Genomic DNA, 20,390 nt, shown 5'->3' with positions numbered 1-20,390 from the left:
ATCATCTTAATTTCAGCCTCCCACTCTTAAGCAGGGTCATCAATACAACAATAATAATCAAATTACAGAATATAGGTGTTTTCTTCAGCATCGCTGTTGGCTTCCCACAGCCTTGTGACACAAATACCCATGATTTGATCTACTTTGCTTTCATTGGCAGACCTGGCTGCAGCACAGTAGACTGCCCACCTTCCCCATTCCTGCCCCTGTGCCAGTAGGACCTGTACAGCTGTCTGTGAGTTGGACCAGAGAGCTGGTCCAGGCTAGAAATTCGTTGTTTCCTTGTCTGTAGTGCACATTGGTTGCCCAGTCCCATTTACTAGGCCGCCTCACGGACAGCTGTAAAGGTGTAAATAGGAAGGAGTTTAGAGGAAAGGAGAGCCTAATCTGGCAGTGCAGCCAACAGAAATGCTTGCAAGACTGTAGTTGCAAGAAAGCAAAATGGAGATTTTCTTTTGTGTGCAACACACTGATGTAAAACATGGATTCTGTTTCTTTCTCTGGCCCTTTCTGGTGCATCGATGGCTCCTGTTACTCAGGATCATTGCTGACCTCCAGCATTACTAGCAAATCACATCCCTGTTCAGTGGAGACAGATGTGCTGCCCACAGGTAAAACAGGTCTTAAACTCCAGTGAAGTATTTGAGAAACAAATTATTCTGTGTTTGGAGCTGATGCTTTTGCAGAGTAGGTGTGCCTACTAGGCATGTGAGAGATTTTTCTCCTTAATTGGCTCTCCTACACCATGCAGGCGAATAAAAAATACATAAAAAATAAACCAAAATGCACTCAGTTCATAAAATTAGTCAACATTACTTTACTACAAAATTTGATCACTGTTTTGTTTCAGGTTTTTAGGGAGCAGGTGGATCATAGATTTAACTGTGGTGCACTGAGCAAGATAATGTCTGCTGTTGCTTCAAGACCAGTGCTAATTGACCAAGCAACGATGTTTTCAATAGAACTAGTAAATCCAGAGCAATTTTAGGATTTAAAAGTGTTTCCAAGTCTGAGATGTGGTTTAAGACCCGATTCTTTTGGTTTTAATGTTGCAATCAATTTTTTGAATAGGATGCATTCAGAAACTGGACAAGGGCAAGGTTTGTAAGGAAGAGCTGTTTTTCTGGTGCGTACCTGGGCATACTCTACTGCAGCACTCCAACTGCAGAAAGATTTCAAAGGTCTTTACTTCCTTGAGAGCAATGAAGCAAAAAATAGTCTATCCTGCTTGTTAAAAAAGAAACAAAGCTATTAAATCCTAAAAAAAACTGTGTTGCTTGTACAGATACAGGTTATTTTGAATTTTTTCCTGACATTTGACTTGGATCTGGTAATTTTCAGCTTTGTATAAATAATTCAGTCTATCTTACTTTCAGGTGACTATTTCTAAAGATACTCTATTAATAAAGCAGTGAAAGCATTGGTCTGAAACACCGATTTGTTGTGTTTTCTTTCTGAACTCATTAGAAGTGTTCTGGGTTTTTTTAAACAGGACATTCCAATATTTACCAAGTTACATAACTTCATGCTCTTATACTATGGATTTAACTCTAGAGATACCACATATGTTCCAGGCATCACACAGAATTAAGTTGTGTTTGTTCGAATAGTTTATGCCAAAAAGCTTGCAGCGTAAATATATGAAGTGACTTTTTTTATGAATTAATGCTTTAGCATTAATCCTTCTGACATTCAGAAGTGGGTTAGAAACATCAATGGCGCTGTCCTTTCTCACCAGCAGACAAAATCTCGGCACACACTGATTCTACCAAAAATTCTCTTGTCAAGTTTAAATGTGCAGCTGATAAACAACTAAAACTCCATGCTTGCTGTGAATTCTTTAACTGATTTGATAGTTCTCTGAAACAAAAGAATGATGTGAAAATAAGTGTGATCTGTGTCACTTTGGGATTCTAGCATCTGACCCTTTTCAGTGTGCAGTATTTTGCTGTGCTGACTACAGTATTTAAACCTCAGGCTACTTCTTTTTTATTTTTATGTGAACAAAACAAATGGATGATGAAATTCAGATATCTGATTTACCATTTTAGACTATACAAAGAACTTCAAATATTGACAGTTACTCTCCCTCATTTTAGGGTGGAAAAGGAAACATTTACTTTAGTCTTGGGAAAGTCCCCTGAATATCTGGGACTTCCCAGAAGATTGGGTTTCAGAACATAAATTTACATTCATATTACTTTAGAATGTCGTCTTTAATCAGTGTAATCTCTAAGAACCTTCAGTCCAGTCTTACAGTACCCTATTCGACAAATTACTTTGGCATATAAAGATTTAAGGTAATAATAAACATGTTTATGTGATTGTCTGTCAAATTCTTGCATATGCTTCATTAAATCATACCTGGTATCTAACTTAAATTATACAGTTAGGGAAACACCTGTATGGAAGTGGTGGTTCCTTTCTCTGTATTTTTGGGGGATTACCTTTATTTAATACAAATCTGAAGACACTTTCCCTACAGCTGCAGGCTGCCCCAGGTTTGGGATTGCAGCAGTTCTTCCTGCTGATACCTCACACCTGTGATGTTTAACAGTTGCTTGGCAAGTGGACAAAGATTTTTACATCATGTCAAAAGGTTGTCAAATATTTGGGTGGTCCATGTTCTGACAGAGTGAATGATGGAGCAGTAAAGGACCTTAAAACATATGGAGCAGAAGTGTATGGAGTACCTAAAGCATATGGAGTAGAACAAATATGGTAAGATCCATCTGAGTGACTCAGGCAGGTCAAGCTCTGACGGCTCTAACCAGTGGAAAAAAGTAACACATGCTCCTGCTTAGATGGATCTTAACCTTGCTAACTTGGTATCATTTTCTGCTTCAAATACTCCTTTAATAGTAGTGACACAGTCCTCTTTTCTCCCTGTCAGTGGGGAAGGAGAAGGTCTCTGCTTGTGGAATTATCTTTCCTTTCTGTCACTCTGGACCATCTTAGCCCTTCTGCTGCAACACCTTCACATGGCAATGTGTGCTGTGAAAAGAAGTGGCTCAAAATGTTCTGCTTGTTGACCAGCACAGCAGGATAAATTACTTATTTGGCATATCTGGATAGCTGGGTGATACCAGATAACTGTTCCTAAATGGATCGCTGTGCCAGGTACAACCTACCTCCTTACACAGCTGCTTGGGTGTGGCGCTGAGCCCGAGCTAACAACCCGTACTAAGAGGGATGGTGTACCAGGTCAGGCACAGGGCCTCATTAGCAGAAAAGATGTTAGTTTATTGTACCCATCACTGTACTCGTGTTACCTGGGTTCAGGCTTCATTACTAGGCTTTTAGATGGGTGCTGGTTCACTTCCAGGAAGCTTTCGCCACGGGCTGAGCAGGGCCCCCTCTCTTGTAGCAGTACAGGTGTAATCACGTCATCCTTTCTGAAAGAAAAACTGCCATCAAAATGGAGTGAGGCCACAGTTTAGCACTGAAGTTAAAAGGGCAGATATGAGAGGTGGCTGACTTCAGGTCAGGGCTGTCAGTTGGGCTGAGGTCAACTTCTCATCCCTGGAGTGGAGTCACAGATTCCTCACTTCACCCACTGCTGTTTGAGTCAAAGGGGAAACAAGAATTTGACTGGGGGCAGAAATTAAAGCTTGTCCTGAGTGGCTGTGCTGATTATTGACTTGCTAGGCCTGTAGCACTTGCAAACAGCTTGTTCCTGGAGTGTGCAGTGTATTCAGCAGGAGCATTAGCTCCCAAATGGCATCATAAAAAATCATTTGATGCCCATATTTTATGTTGTGTTAAAGAAGTATGAGTACAGATGATACTGTTCAGATACACTGTTGTGATGGGGTTTATTAAGTAACTACCAGCTACACACCCTGAGGTGAGCCACAGTACTTTCAGCAGACAGGCAGAGAAAAGACACATGTTTTGACAATTTCACGTGGTTTCATTTTTGTGAAAGGAGACCTTCTACAGTTAGTAGGAATTGCAGGAAATCAGCACAGGTTGAAAATTAGATGCCTGTTATGTAAGTTGTAGATGGTAAGTAGTAAAGGACAGTCAGTTTGTGTGTAATTGCAGTGCATAAATATGATATTGGCTTCAAATGTGTTAAGAACTATAAACCGGGCTGAATTCTCAGAGGTCTTTCTGAATAGATTGAATATATTGTTCAGAACATCCCTAAAAATCTCTTGGTTCTTTAAAATTCAGTTTGCAGATAAAATTTGGTGGGTTTTGGTTTGTTTGGTTTATTACTACAAATAAAGATGTTCATAAGTAATTACCACAATTCTGTTCTGCATGCTAAGGATCACAGACTTCAATCATGTGAATTAGTCTTTTAATACCCTAAGTGCCTTTAATAGGAGCACAGAGCATTTATAAATAGAACATACTTATAGATTATGTTTTCAGTAATCATAATAGTTACCTAATGACTTTGTAACCTTTCTGGGATTTATTTTGACATTTTGTTAGGTGTAAGTGAAGTCTGACAGTATTTTGGGGACATTTCTGAATGGGAAGGGGATAAGAGAGTGGAAACATGTTTGTTTGCTTTTCATCTTTAATGCTTTAGGAGACGCTTGCTCTGGTCTCTGCCCTTAGGCAGAACTCATGTATTCACATAAGACCTATCCCAGCTATTAGATAAGGTTAGGAAAAAGGTGTTTGTTTGTTTGTTTAATACCTATGTTATCAATAGAATTAAAATATGTAGCTTGGGTTTTTTAATCTGTGCAGGAGGGTTCACCCCTATATTTAGTGCTCAATTCATAGTCTCAAAAGGAAAGGTTGCAATTCAGTTAGGTCACTTGATTTTGTATTGAACCAGAAAAGGCAGTGTAGGTTAAACTTCTATTAAATTATATGTATGTACCAAGTGCTTACTGGATGCTCATGTATTTAGTCATGTAATCTGTGATACAAGAAACTAATTGCAGTTAATTGCTGTCAGAGAGTCTTTTAAAAAGCTTGAAGGCAGAAACACTAGAAACTAGCACAATGCCAAAGGTGTGGAGTCAAATCAGGAAGATCTAGCAGCGAAGAATGTTCAAGCAACTTTCACTCACACACCTTACCTGTGCCTACTGATTCACCATCTGCCTGGTAAATGTCAGCTGGCTTGGGTTATGATAACAAAACAATCTAGAGGAGATCACTGATTCGGGTGCTCACTGCTGGAGCTCTGAGATTACATTTTTGGTCTTCTGCCCTTGTTTTAAAATCTGCCACTGCTTTATCTTTAGTGAAAGGGAGATTGAGCATGCAGCACCAATAATTTCCAATACTTCCACCATTCACACATCTAAATCTGTTAAGTTTGAAATTTTCACCAACTTTGAATGTGCACTACAAGTTTTGTTGAAAAAGTCACGAGCTAGAAAGATTTGTTACGTTTAATCAGGGTTTCTGGTTGCATTTCTTCTGTGATCTGTATGAAAATATTGCCTTGTTCACCTCTCTTGCAGTGGCTGTTACAGCGTGTATTCAGTCAGCCAGGAGTTTTCAGACACTGCTCCAAGTGTCGTATTAATGGAGACAGAAGTGGGGCTACAGATATTACATTCAGCTGATGGAATGATTCTGCTTTGTGCAAGAAATTTTTACAGTACGACTAAATTTTTCTCGTACGTTCAAGATCAAGCACTTTTAACTTCAATGACAAGAAGAATCTTTCCAGCTTTTTATTCTTCAGTTTGCCTGTCAGATTGCTCTGTGTGAACACAATCTGAAGACTCTTCTCCATTTTTGGCATTTTTAGTGGAGTTGGTCGTTGAGGCCATTCTCTTACCTGCACTTCCACAGCCCAGCCTTTGGGCTGCCCTGACACAGAAGTGATCTTCAGATGGCTTTGTGATGAACCCATTCAGTGAAGTGGTGAAAGGCAGATTTGAAGATGAAGCAGCAAACATAGGTTGCGTTCTCAGTATGACGCACAGTCTTGTCACCCTAGGGAGAGGACAGGAGGAGCAAATGCCCGGGAGCAGCAGCAGGGGCAGTGCCAGCTTGGGATGACAAAGAAGCTGTGGTGTAAATTACAATTCCTGAGCCAACCCTCTGTAGTCATTAGTGACAGAGAGAGATAATTATGGGCTTGTCTTGTCCTGTTAAGGATTTATTACTGCTTATTTGAAGTCACGTGTGTAAGCTGTAAAATTATTTTTCTCTGAACATTTTCAATCTGGCAGCCACTGAATTGAGTTCATAAAGTGGCTGTTGAGCTATGGCTGAAAGGGCTGCTGCGCTGCAAGGTGACAATGGAAATGTTTACAGATTGCATGTGAATGTTCTCAGTACTTGTGATGGAAAGGTAAAAACAATAGCGTACCAGAGCGGTGTTTGATGACCTTCTCAGTGCTTTCATGGTGGATCTGTGGCTTTATAAAGCCACATGCAGTTAATACGGAATGAGTCAGATTCCTGGAACAATACAGGGCTTGAGAAACAGGCATTGCCTCAATTTCCCTTTCAGCTGCCCTGATCCTTTGTTCCCATGAGCATCTGGGTGACTGGATATTGAACTCGATCAGGAACCTAATGTGGCAGTAGAGGTGGCCCCTGCAGGTGTTGGCTGAGCAAATGTGTTACTGGATGGTGGTATAAGTAGGGCTCAATATGGGCATGGGTTTATTGGATCTGTGCTTGCACTGGGTTTGGAGGATGACGTGGGTTTTTTTTTCAAAATCTATATGTACTTCATTAAAATAAATCCAAAAGTCAGAGGAGAAAACTTTAAACATGTAACTTGGTAAAGCTGTACTTGCTTGCGAGCAGGTGTGATAATAGTACGTCTGAGGCATAGAGTGAGCTGTACTGCCTCAAGGTGCAGTTTTATTGTATGGCCGGTAACTGTCAGTGTAAGCATTAACTTGTGACAGTGAATTGTCACCATCATGCTACTAAAGACTCAGAAGCAAGGCTTGCGGGGAGAGGTGGTGTGTTTTACTGCAGCAGATGTACAACTGCAAAACATAGAAAGCTTTGGGGCATTCAGGACCTTCTCATGGGAAAGTGCAGGGGAAGTTTTATCTGCTGTAACAGCCACAGTGCTGTATTTTGGTTCTTGGATTTAATGGTGTTTGGGAAAGGATCGCCATCTTTTTTTTTTTCCTCCAGTCTGCCTTGGGAGACAAAAAGCAGTCTGTGTGCAGAGCAGGAAAGCTCCATGGCTTGTGAGAGTAAGGAGAAACCAAGGAGCAGAGTCTAACCTTTAGGAAAAATGCTGGAATTCATGGGGGTATTTCAGGCAGGAGGCACAAAAAGTAGTCAGAGCGAGATAAGAGCAGGGAGACCACAGACATATCAATAGGTGGGTACTAAAGAGTGAAGAAGATGAGATGAAAGCTGTGGGAAGACAGAATTATATTTTATCCTGGCTCTGTAAGCAGGTGGGAGGGGAGGTAACTAGCTGCTCATGCTCTGAATACACAGCACTGATGCTCACTTTAATTAACAGGGAGTGCAGTAGTTAGCATTACCTGTAGCACCTTGTTCAGCATCCTGTGTTTAAGATAATGAAGATCAGTAGGTACCTCAGAAGACTACTGGAACCTGCAAAAATTACATAAATGTGACATGATCACATGTGACTCTCCATGAAAATCTTTATTTGAATTTTTAAAGATTAGAGATCAATTTCAATCCTGACTCATGAGGTTTTTATCTTTCAGCTCTGCACTTTTTTTGTATGAAACAACTGCACTAATTCAGGATATTCTTGGATATTCTTGTTATCCAAGGGCATGTCTAACCCCTGTTTGAATCCTAATAAATTTATCATCACTAGCATGATTGCTCTATTTATGCAGCACATTAAATATCAAGTTTCATAATTTTCATAGGTATTTTTAATTTTTCATTTTTATATGTTTAAATTTTATATATTTAAGCTTAACTGTTTTATAATCAGTGCATGTTTCTAGTTTACTTACTCTGTTAATAACTTAAATATATTTTCTAGTGTTTTAAGCATTTCTCTCCTTTCTGGGGCAAATAATAAAAATATATCTAGTCTCTTCATACAGTGGGTTTTCATGACCCTAAATACTTGCTTTCTCTGAACACCTAAATTCCACAGAACCCATTTTTAAGATGGGCTCCCAACCTCTGCACTGTATTCCAGCTGATGTCTAGGGTCCAGCTATACAAATTTAGTAAAGATTACCATACCTGTTATTATTGTTGCAGTCTAACACTTCAGCTTTTCTTGTCATAGATGCCCGTTAAGCAGAAATCTGAAGTGACCTCTCTGCAGTAGTCCTTAAGCACCCTTTCCTTCAGCTAAGGAGACGGGTTTATTTGGATTTTTCTGCAGTGTGTGTAGTTCAGTTTCCCCAAATTCTGCAACTGCTTGTGTTTATTCTGTCTTCTGCTGTCATGGTGTAAATTCATCTGGCACAGTTAGTTATCTTTTGCTGAACTCTTTTTCTCCCAGTCCTGATTTAGCTAAAATAAATTACTGTGTCTCAGCTGAATGTTTTGCTATTCGGCTCTTCACCCCCAGAGTTTCAGATCGTTAGTAATTATGTTATTAATAAAAAGTATTAGTAAGTGCAATACTGCCTCTTTTGAATTAATAAAGAAAATTATGTATTACATAAGTCATGAGTTAAACTGTCTCTAACCAAGTAGTGTCATTAGCTTTCTTGGCTGTTCAGCATTCATAGCCAGGATGTTTTAGGCAAGCAGTCTCTGGTTTTCCAACTCTGGTTGTTAAGAGCTAACTGCTTTTTCAGTTAGTTTCATTTAGAATACTTGGTTCAACTACAGCAATTACTGATCTTTTCTCCAAGTGTGTGTGGGGAGGTGTCATCTCCTGACAAGATGGAAAGGAGTGGGGAGGCAAGGAGAAATGAGAAGTGTGCTCCCTTTGCTCCCATTTGCTGTCCATGCCCTGGACACTTGTTACCCACCAGGACACTTTCAGATGCCCATCTCCAATTCATAACTCCTGGTGTGGTGGCTGCCTCGGAAATCATTGCCAGGGTGGGACACTGCAGATGGGGCAGGAGGAGTAAAAGGATGGGGTGGCAGGGTAGGCCTGAGCACCCACAAGAACAGAAAGACATTGAGGTACTGGTCAGCAAAACTTGTCTAGACTAGGGATATGAGAGCTTAGAAGGGAGGTGGAAAGATTGGCATCCTTTTATATGTGTGGGGAGGTTTCAAACCAAAGATATTTTCATCTGCTCCACTGTAAATTACAAGAACTAATAGGAATTGACAACCTTAATTTCAGCCATCATAGTCTTACCTGTACACAAAACTTAGTAAGTGGTTTATGTTCTGGGTGCATGGTTCTGGATGTCTTGGCAATCTTGATCATACCCAAACAATGCCAGTGTATCTGGAATATGATGCCATGATGCTACAAAATCCAATTCCCCTTTTTTCTCACAAATTACTGTAAAAGGTAGTAATGAAGATGTTAAAATACAAATACTGTGATGTACAAGTGCAAGTAAATTGAAACAAATCCAGGAGTACTTAGAACCTGCAAATAACACAAGATAAGAGAGCTTGGCCAAAAACTACAAGTAGTTGGAAACTCACTTGAACTGCATGTGTCGAGATACAAGTCTAGCAGGCAGCTTCCTGCATTGCTTGGTGCTTACAATATATAATGAATAAGTTTCTTTTAGGTGTTTGCAATTCACATTAAGAATTTGATTTCTGAAATGTTGGTGTTGTAGAGGAGGGAGTATCTCAAACAGTTAATCCTTTTGCTCATTATATATGCAAAAGATCATGCAGGTGTAGAAACCAAGCTTGTAAAACCAGAAGTCCTTTGCTGAATAAAGTGTGAGAGGATATGAAATTCTTCCTAGGAAAACACTGCATTTGTCAACAGGAATTTGGCAACACATCCACCTTTGTGAACATTCCTAAACACCTGATTCAGGAGACTCCTCGCATTTCATCTGTTTCTAATCCCATTTGTATAGCAATCGGCTCCATGATGGAGTTACAGTTTCTGTCAGGGAACAAAAGCATTATTAGCTTATGTAATTTAGAATTTGTAGCTGGAAAGTTGTTTTTTTAAGTTCTTTTCAGATACTTGGATGTGAGATCTTGCTGATGTAAAAGATCTGCTCCTGAAATGGTTCTGATGCAGCAGTCTTGGCTGGAGTCACCATGGTACATGCATAGAATTGGGAAAAAATTGTTGATTTGCTTGTCTTGGACAGACTGTCTGAAATGGTAAAAATCAAAGGGAACCCTTCAGTAGTCTGGGTTGGAATTTGGAGTTTTGAAAATGGAGAATACCTAAAAAAGGAAAAAGGGCATATAGCATGGAGGACTAAGTTAAAATATAGCTCATGTTAAAGTTAGGATAGAAAACCACTTGAGCTGTTGTCATTAAGTCTTTAAGAACTGTTTGGTAATGTATATTACAAAGAGTAATAGTGCATGGGTTAACTTTTGTGCTATTTGGATGATGAAATTCAACATGGGGAAGGCTTCGTACTGTAGGAAAGAATGGGCTTAGTGTATTTGCATGGACACAAGCTATTCTTGTGTAAATTCTTAAGAATTTACAATTAATTTCTTTCATAACCACTTTACAAATATATATGTATAGGTAGAGTATTATTAATCTCTGAGCATTTGTCAGACTGATACTTTGTTTATGTGGCACAGAAATCATGGCAACAGAAAGAGGCATAACAAAATTCCAGTGCTTAGAATAATTTAATTTGCTTTTCAAACAAATTTGTGTGTTTTCTTTCATTGTTTGTTTTTAAGGAAAATCAGATTTAATTATTCTTCTTTTGATTTCTCAAGAGTTTCTAAACTGATGTTGGACTAAATACTTGGTACTTAAACTTTTCAGTGTTCACACACATACACCAAAGCTCACTTGAACAGTCACTTTGAATACTAAATATACAGATTTTTATTTGTATACATTGATTAGCTTTCTTTTGATGTAGGATGCTGCTACTACTTTGAAACGCTGTTTTATCTTTGTTGATTAGCAATCATTTACTGTAAGACAGACATTTCATATTATACTCACAGTTGAGGTGTGACTGTACTGCTTTAGGCAGTATAAAGGATGTTCTCTTTCCTGTAATACTGAAGCATGGATTGCATGGAAATGGAAGTACCCCTGACTTTGTGTTTGAGATGAAATGTCTTGAGTGCAGACATGGTGCCACCACCTGTGTTGACACTTTTAAGTCTTTTCCTCGGTGGGGCCAGTAAAGCTGAGAGGGGCATTTCTGCTTCTTTTCATCTTTCTTCTGATCTGAGCATCCTCTGCCTCCAGGCCCTTTCCCAAAGCAGAAATGCTCTACCAGTTGTTTTGTACCAGCACTGAAGAGAGGTGTGCTGCCTTAAGGTGCTGCCAGAGGCCTGAGTAGGTTGGGCAGCACAGGGTGTTACACAGAATTAGGGTTGTGGCTATGGAGGTAATACTCATTCTTGATATCTGGTATGTGGAGTTCTGTATATTACAGTGGTATTGCTATATCACCATTGGGAACATTTCCTTGTATTTTGAAGGGGTTTTTTATGTGAAATACTTCCATATAAGTAGTTAAAGAAGAACTGAAAAGTGATGTTCACAGATCAGTGCAGAATTTTAACAGTCATTGCACTCTGCCTACATGCTGGGATTTTGAAGTTATGCCACCTCTTTTTATAGAGTTTTGTGTTCTGGTGATCTAGGTTTGCTGAGTTACTGCTTAGAAATTATAAGCATATTAGGAGCTATACATGATCCAGAACTTAGGTCATGGCAAACTACTGTGTACCTCTGCAGATAAAAACATTTGCAGTAAGATTCAAGTAGAAATGGCTTCCATCTGTATATACGCTGACTTTAAAAATACGGGGTGGAAAAGGCTGAGTTGCTGTGACATAGAGCCACACGCACTCTGGTAAATAGCTTGCATGGAGATGTTACATACTTAGTTCAGAAGGAAAGAAGACTGAAAACTGAGTGCCCAACACAGCAGCAATTGCTATTGGTTACCTGCAGACAGCAGCTGGGGGGAGAGGGAGGGCTGTAGCACGGCTTATTGTCACCTTGGCACTGAGGGCGTGCCCTTCCTGCCACACTGCAGTCGGGTCGTTATTCCAAATTGCAGAGGTGCTAGGTCATCACAGTGCCATTGCTCAAGCAGTTTTCTTAGGATGAGCAAAACGCGTTTTTTCTGATCTCATGGTTGGAGGAGACTGGACCTGTTTTTCAGAAACATTACACACAGAAAAATCAACCTGAGGCAGACACGTGGCATGAAAAATATTTGCCTCAATGCTAACAGTTTGGCAACATTTAATAAGCAAATTAAAACAGCTTGTAGTAATGGGAATTCAGCTGCAGTGATTGCTACCAGATCCACCAAGAATAATGGACTTGCATACCAACCCAGACTTACGACAAATATTGTGATTGTAGGTAACTAAATGACCATGGAATCTGGAGCAGAGAACCAGCAGAGTGGAGATGCAGCCGGTACAGAGGCAGAAACCCAACAGATGACAGTACAGGCACAACCACAGATTGCAACGTTAGCCCAGGTATAAAAATCATATGGTGTAATAGTTTTACCTATTGGATAATATTTTTAAAAGGGATAATGTCTGCTCATGGACCTGAGAAAAGATTCCTTTGATACCATTCTGAAACAAGTGTGATGTATAGTTCCTTTAATATTTGTCTTCATATTTTTAAAGCAGTAGAGATTTTTAACTTCCCATCACACTAGGCTGTGTTAATTCTGAAGAACTGTGTATGTGTAAATTGTGTAATGTTAACACAATAATTAATGAAAATACTTCTAGCATTCTTTACCACAGCCATTTCACTGAAAGATGATTTTTTTCAATTCATGTAATTTACTGTCTTTTATAATGATTGGATTGTCTTGCTGTTATGTTTTCTGTTAAAAGCTTGGCTATAGTAGTGAGTTTAATTCTGAAGAAAACAAACTGAAAATATAGATAAATAACGTAACAAGTACAACATCTTATCAGATAAGATTAATATTATAAGCGTTATAGTAAAGTGAAGCAACCTGGCATTTGACAGCTCATGTTATCCTGTTATCTCCAGAATTTTACAGAACTGTTGGTTATGTAGAGGGACAGAAGTAGATCATTTGTTATCCCCAGCTTATTTTGGAGAGACAAGAAATGCAATCCCAGCTACATCTCTGATTTTGAAACCTGGTTTCATTTGTGGATACACTGATGGTTGGCAGAAGCAACTCCACTGTTTAAATGAGTGCAAAATCTGTTTGGCTCTTTTCTGTAACCATTTAATTTTAAAACTATTTGTAGCCTGCAAAGAACAAACAGGTGTTTTAGATCTCATAGTTTGCAGAATAGAGTGTCTTTAAGTGGCATAAGTGTTAAATCAGTCATCATTTTAGAAATGATTAGTGTTTTTTTAAAGGTATTACACCTTTTGGTAAACCAGAGATTTCCACTCAAGTAACAGTGTAGGGATTGGGGCTGTTAGAATGCACAGAGTGATTTTGTTGGGTGAAGCTGTAGTGTGAATTTACAAACCACCAGCTGCCCTGCACCAGCTTGCCTCTTTGGGCAGTTTTCTCACCATCTAACTTAGGCACAGGATGTAGGTGGTGTGAATAACACTTCAGTGTGAACTGAGTGGAAGTAATTTATTTCTTTTGCAAAAGCAGTGAGCTGCTTCTCACTTGATACGCTTTGAGTCCAGAAAAGTAAGAATGTTTTAAATTTGTGTGCTAACATACTAACCTCCAGGGAGCTGAACTTACAAGTATGTAGTGGCTTGAATGCACTTTACTCGGAAAAAATTACCCCGGTACTTGAATGAGAATTTTTTCCAAGTAAGAAAAAGCTATACAAGTATGGTTAAAATCCATATGAACCATGTTGTCATTCACTGTGCTGTTTGCACCTTGGTGTCTCCCCAGTTGTTTGTTGAAGTGATACAGCAATCTAAATATAATTCCTTGTGTTGTTCACATCAGTGTTACATTATTATATTTTTAATATGTGAAATGGAAGTGTTTGGAATTAAGGAGTGCCCTCAGAGGCTTAGCCAAATCTAAATATGTATAATTATGTCAATTTAATTCCTTCATTATCTCTTGTAAGGTCACCCCTCTTGCAAGCTTAGTTTAATTGCTGCATTTTTAGTGAGTTCAGGGTAGTTTTCAGAGTCAAAAGGAAACTCGTCCCAGTTCCACAAGGTATGAGTCAGAGACATCTGCGGAAGTTACACTCTGCTGTGGGCTTAATCCAACCGCACTGGCCTCCAGTTGATCAGCTTTGCCAAGGACTGTTTAGTCAGACAAGCTTTATTAAAAAAGGTCGCTTGGTAAAGGAATATAATTTGCCAGAGGAAAGCGCTCATGTTAATCTCAGCCCTGGTTTCTCTCAGATGTGAGTTAAGTACCACAGTGTAATGCTGCAGCTGTTTTCCTGAAAAAAGAAGGTAAAAGCAAACAAAAATTGGTGGATTAGGGAGAGACATCTGTGGAGGAGAGAGGTCTACATGTAATTCCCTTTAATTTTGTTGTTAAACAAAATTTTATTTTAAGTGGTGAATGTTTATGGAAATTCAGAGATCAGCTATTGCAGCTTTTTGAGAATCACGTGTTCACGGGGACAGCAGAGGATTTCCATCTCACCCGGTACATAGCAACTATGCCTTTGAGATTAGGTAGGACAGGAGTGCAGCTCCTTCTAGGACTGGAGCTACAGGGATTGAAAGGTTTTAAAATGCTGTTGAACCCTGGAGGATTGTTAAATTTTCCGAACTTGGGTGTCTAGAAGAAGGCTGGCTAGTCAGTGACCCATGACCTGGCTGGCTCCTGCCAGAGCAGCTCCCACTTGCCTGCAGTCCTTCCGTGAGGGCTGTGATGTGTGAGGGTGCAGCCCTGGCACCCTCCTGCCCCCAGCCCTGACCACGTGCACTGTGGCACCAGGCAGTTGCTCAGTACTGGCTGTGCTCCGGGGCAGTGGTCCAGCCACGCAGCAGCCTTGGTGCATGGCACTCCAGCTGCCCGTGATGGTGCTCGTGACCTGCCAGAGTGAGACTTGAACAGCTTTGTGTGGGTACTGCTGTGATCGGAGCCCGAACCCCTGCGCAGGACGTGCTCACCTACCATGCTGAAGTCATTGGTGGATCCCTGTTGGCAGAGCTGCCGTGCCTACAGGTCTGTGCTGGAGAAACACAGTTGTGTTCAAGAACTGAGAGTTTAAAACATGAGCAATTCTTCCTCAGACTCTTAAGACTGGAGTTGTGTAAATCTGTTGCACTGAATCACAATCATTGCCTACGAAATGCTTCTTTCCACTGCAAACTCACGGGCTTTCTGTCTGAACACATGGTCTCTTTTCTTCATTTAAATGGACTTTACCGGCTACTCAGTACAGTTTAGTCTGTTGAAAGTCTGAAAGGTATGGTTCCCTAAAAATGTTGACTTCTGACATCTGGCAGACACTTCTCATTTTCTTGAGGGAGAACTTAAAATAGCTCCACTCCCATATGTTTCTGCCTTTGACTCAGCAGTGTCTGTAGGAGTACACCCAAGTCCTAGCAGTATTCAGCTGAAGTAAGTGAAAGGTAATAATGTGTTTGTTTCAGGTAACCTGAAGATAGAAGCAGTTGTCAGTGATTTTACAAATGATGTTTTAAGCCTGCAAAAATTCTGCATTGGATTAATTTGTAAAGTAGGTCAGGTGTTGGACTTAGGCAGTTCAGGGGGTTTTATATTATGCTGAAACATTTGGGTCATCTAACTGGGGTCTAGAAGAGACAGTTTTTCACCAGAACATGTACTGAAATAAGGAGATTTTGCAATAATCTAATTTATGCTCACTGTCTCCTCTTTGCAGGTATCTATGCCAGCAGCTCACGCAACGTCTTCTGCTCCCACAGTGACCTTAGTTCAGCTGCCCAATGGGCAGACAGTTCAAGTGCATGGAGTAATTCAGGCTGCCCAGCCATCAGTTATTCAGTCTCCACAGGTCCAGACAGTTCAGGTACTGACTGAAGAAATTCCTAATATGTGAATTGGGCCTTTGGAATAGTCGTGTCATTGCACCGGTTTCTAATGTGTTTGTGTCCTGGATTGTGGTTTTGATTATATAAAATTTAAGAGCATGTTGAAGGCAAAATCTGTACATTTTTTGCTGCTCTGTGACTTTTTTCCTATTCTGATTTAACTGCTTTTCACTGTCAAACATTGCTGAGTTTCATTTACCTGTAGAATTCGGTGAGTTTAACAGCTTTATGTTTTTTCTTACAGTATTACTCTACTTTTTCTCTGTATTGTATTTTCATACAGCTTTATTGAGCAAGAGTTCATATTATTCTGAAGTGAACAACAGGGTGGCTTTTTTTTTAATAATGTAATCTTTAATCATTAATAAGGCTGGTATTCTGGAATGAGAGTCTTTGCTACACAGAAAATATTTGCATTGGCCTACAAAATGGATGTCTGTACGTTAATGATGCTTAAAATACACCTATCAGTCCTTACATAGAACTGGTTTTGAAATATGCCTGTTAAGTGTTTTGTGCTTTGTAAAGCCTTTCTCCTCTGGAAAGCAAGGCAGGTAATGCAAAGTGATGAAGTAGCTTGAAGACATAGGAGACAAGTAGTCTGAAATCTTTAAAATCTCCAACTTTCTTTTTAACCACTTGAAGCTTAGTGTTACTGAATGCAGAAGTTGCTTGGCATACAGAAGCTACACAGGGCAAGGACTGTACAGTATTCATTTGCTATTAGTATATGAGCTCAAAAATTATTAGTTTTAAAGAGTAGACATTGTGACTTTTTGATACAGGTATTCAGCTGGGTATTATTTGAAAAAATAAGGCATGCATAATTTAAAGCTAGGCTATTCTGATAATAATCTTTGTTTTTCCTTATCATCTTCAGTGCTGAGTTTTTGGCGGGCTCTACCCTCCTCAGCTATTGCAGTCAAAAGTTTAGAGTTCTAATCTATCAGAGGTGAGCAGTTTTCAGATAAGTGCAAATGTTACTAGCCCAGAGGTGGAAGATAAGAGACTGACAGTGAAACCATGCTTGGAATTCACCTGGTTCAGTGCAGATCTAGCATGTTTTGATATTCAAAGCCCAGTAGTTCACAGTCAGCCTTGGACTTGTTCAGGCCCCTCTACTTGGTAACAGTGAGATGTGGGTGCCAGCAGGACTTTTGAGCCTCTAGGAATCTTCTCTACAGTGCATAAAATGTCAGGCTGTGAGCTCTGTTTCTCACACAGGCATCACTAGCTTTGTCACATGACTGTGGTCTTTTGGAAAACAGTATCTGTTTTTAGGTATTGGAGGTGGTTTTATACTTTTGGCACACTTCGAATTTAAAATTATATAAATATGATTAATACAAGCATTTTAGCTTTCCTGCGTAAACATTTCTCTTTTTTTTAGCACAGATTTCAGAATTGCAGAACTACATTATTTTTTTGCATCTTTAAGTATGTTTTCCTGACAATTTCCCCCCAAAAAGGCAGTCTTTCTCTAACATATTTACCCCATTATTTATAATTTATGTTTCTCTACTTTAGTATTTGTTTCCAAACATTTCTGCTACCTTAATTTGATTTTAGTTATTATCTCTCTAAATTTTACTAAAAAATCTTTATTTCCTTACAACGGATGGAAACAGAATCATGGAAAGCAAAAAATGTATAGTATTACTGTTTCTATTTTCTTATTGGAGTATTTAAGTTATAAAGGACATTCTCATGGGTAGATGACTGACTGTGGTCATCCTTTACTGAATCTTTTACTAAGCAGTGTGTCCTTTATGTTCATTGCCTAGATAAAAGCACCGTAGGATTACTTGCATTGTAGTGTTTTTCACAGGATGTCACGATTTCCTTAAAATAAAGACATTGGATGTGTCTTGTTAAATTTGATTGCTATTCTTATTTACAGATCTCCACTATAGCAGAAAGTGAAGATTCACAGGAATCAGTAGACAGTGTCACAGACTCTCAGAAACGAAGAGAAATTCTTTCCAGACGACCCTCCTACAGGTACAGAGGTTAAAGCAAAAGCATTTTGCTTGATGGGTGTGTTCTCGTGGGGAGACAAACAGTGTGATTGTATGACTATTTTTAGATTTACCATTTAACTGAAATCTCTCTTCTGCAATGTCTTGGAATTGGAATATGGAATATGTCCATGAAATAGGATGTAAAGAGATAAGCAGATAGAAGGAGGAGGAAGAAACCTCAGCTGTTACACTCAGTAAGGACAGAAGTGAGCTGAGAATAGGCTAATTGCCACATTTGGGGAACACTGAAGTATCATTGTGCTAGGTGCCTTAGAGATAACTTTAACGAGTACTTTATACATGAAACACACCGAAGCTTTGCAAAAAGTGGCTTCTGTATAATCTCTGGTCTGCAGAAAATCAACTCTACTGTTTTTCATTATTGTTGAAGTGCTAGCAACAGTCAAACTTAATTCCTTTCTCCCATGAGACTTTCAATGAACATGTGGTGTTCTGTGTCTCAGAGAGAATTTCTGCTTGAGCAAAACTGTTTGTGTTTAAAGTTTAAGAAGTCAGGGTATGAGCTGAATGTAGTGATAGGCATCTGGTGTCTTTAGTTATCATGGCAAATACCTCTGCAACAAAATCAACGGAAGTGCTCCTTCGCATGGTGTTAGTCAAATGTTACTTTATTAATTAAGTCTTTGTACAGCTTTTTGGGTCTGTTTTCATTCTTAAAATATGCTAAGTAGTGTTAAGGAACAGCTCTGGAGTTCAGTAGGTTTTATGTGACCTGTGGATTCTTGCTGCTTCAGAAAACTCAGATGCTCCTTTTTTCTTTCTGAGCATAGCCTTAGAAAGTACAAGCCAGGCTCTAGGCCTAAGCATATCTCAACCATGATATTTTTTTAGCACTTTGAGATTATTTTCTGTCTTCTCTGGCTGCCTTCAAGGCTGTTCTGCTGAAGGTAGTGAAAATAATTGCCGGAGATCCCTAACAGTGATAGATCTGGGAAAATATTTTTGTTTGTGAGGACCAGTGTTGCTAACTTCAAGGCTGCCATAGACTCCTTGCAGTCTGCTTCTGCAGGGAGACACTTGTTTTCACTATATATGGAAGAATGGCTGGATATGGCAAGACAACAGAACTAAGTAAACAAGCAGCAAAACTGAGAAGAGGGTACTTGTGCATGCTGACTTCTCATTGAGATGGACTCCTTTGCATGCACTGATACCACAGCACAGCCTTTGTCTTCCAGCCAGATCCTGGTGATCAGCAAAACTTTGTAACTGTAATATTTATATCTATAGTTCGGACTCTGGGCTGGTGCAGGTCATGTCAGAAAGGCTGATCCAGATCACTGTTGTGTTCAGTGACTTCCCAGCTGGCCCTAGAGACAAGATAGGTGCAGATATGCTCACAGAATTGAAAGCTGGATATATTTCTTCCTCAGAAACTTCACTGTGATTCTGCTGCTAAAGTACATCATGTGTTCCCCTTGTCAGTTCATAGCTGCTATATTTGTAAAGCAACCAACTTACCATTTATCTAAATCCATTTTTATGGTGGCGAAGGTAGGTTTTAACCACCAGGTCATACTGACATGAGCTTAAAGAGTAATTTTTTATATTTCTTCATCTGTTTCATACACCAGATTCTCTGGTCTAACATCTAGATTGCAAGCTCTTCTGGATGGGAATTTTTTATTTGTGCAAGCGGCGCTTGGCACAGTGGAGTCCTTGTGCAGTGCTGGAGTTCTTGTATATACACAGAGTCAAAGCAGCAACAAGCAAAGCTCTGTCAAGCTGCTTAGCAGAATACTGCTCTGCCCAGATAGCCCCATACAAATGTTCTGGCTCCCACAGCTTTAGAAGCCACATATAAGAAATTAGTGTTGTCTTGGAACTTGGGGTCTACAGTTGTGTTTGCTTAATCCCACCGAGAGTTCTAGTGACAATCCACTGGAAAACATATGAGGAGCATTGCAAAGAATATTGCCCTTTACCTAAGTAGCAATTTTGCAGTGACATAATAGACTATGCCAGCAGTGAAGAGGGCTTGACAGTCCTCTGAGGAGCGACAGTGTCTGATCTCAGTGATGCAAATTGCAGTTACTGCTGTGGTCAGCATACACGTTCAAGAGGGCCTGTAGGAGCGATGTTTTAGCAGTTTTGGCTTTGGGTAATTAAATTGGCTTTTGGAAGTAATTAAACAGAATTTTCTTTCCTTTACGCATGCTAATCTAAGAACTTTCTCAGGCAGGACACCTGTGAACATAACTCTGTGACTGGGTATTGTCTCCCAGGCAGGTGTTATTATGAACTGGTTGCTCTCTACATGCATTTTGCTGCCTTCCTTTGTACTCAGCTCCCTGGCTGAGGCACTTATGGTCTCTAAAACGGAGCAGTTCCCCTAATATAAGTGAGGAGACAGGTTTTTATGTATTTTT

General features: G+C 39.6%; 1 protein-coding gene across 2 annotated transcripts in view; it reads left to right on the top strand.

Annotated features, from left to right (window-relative positions):
• Positions 1 to 20,390, top strand: part of CREB1 (cAMP responsive element binding protein 1) — a 39,248-nt gene that overhangs the window by 6,139 nt on the left and 12,719 nt on the right. Inside the window, exons 2-4 of one of the 2 annotated variants that reach the window (XM_027880156.1) lie at positions 12,377 to 12,498; positions 15,811 to 15,957; positions 17,880 to 17,980. In XM_027880156.1, the coding sequence (XP_027735957.1) occupies positions 12,385 to 12,498; positions 15,811 to 15,957; positions 17,880 to 17,980 (362 nt within the window). In that variant the 5' untranslated portion in view covers positions 12,377 to 12,384. The remainder of the gene's footprint in view (positions 1 to 12,376; positions 12,499 to 15,810; positions 15,958 to 17,879; positions 17,981 to 20,390) is intronic. The other variant, XM_027880157.1, reaches the window with a different exon arrangement.

The sequence above is a fragment of the Empidonax traillii genome, unplaced genomic scaffold, assembly GCF_003031625.1.
Source record: "Empidonax traillii isolate 1590-97213 ecotype Southwest subspecies unplaced genomic scaffold, ASM303162v1 scaffold65:size4453928, whole genome shotgun sequence".
Taxonomy (NCBI): domain Eukaryota; kingdom Metazoa; phylum Chordata; class Aves; order Passeriformes; family Tyrannidae; genus Empidonax; species Empidonax traillii.
This window is presented reverse-complemented; position numbering and strand designations above follow the sequence as displayed.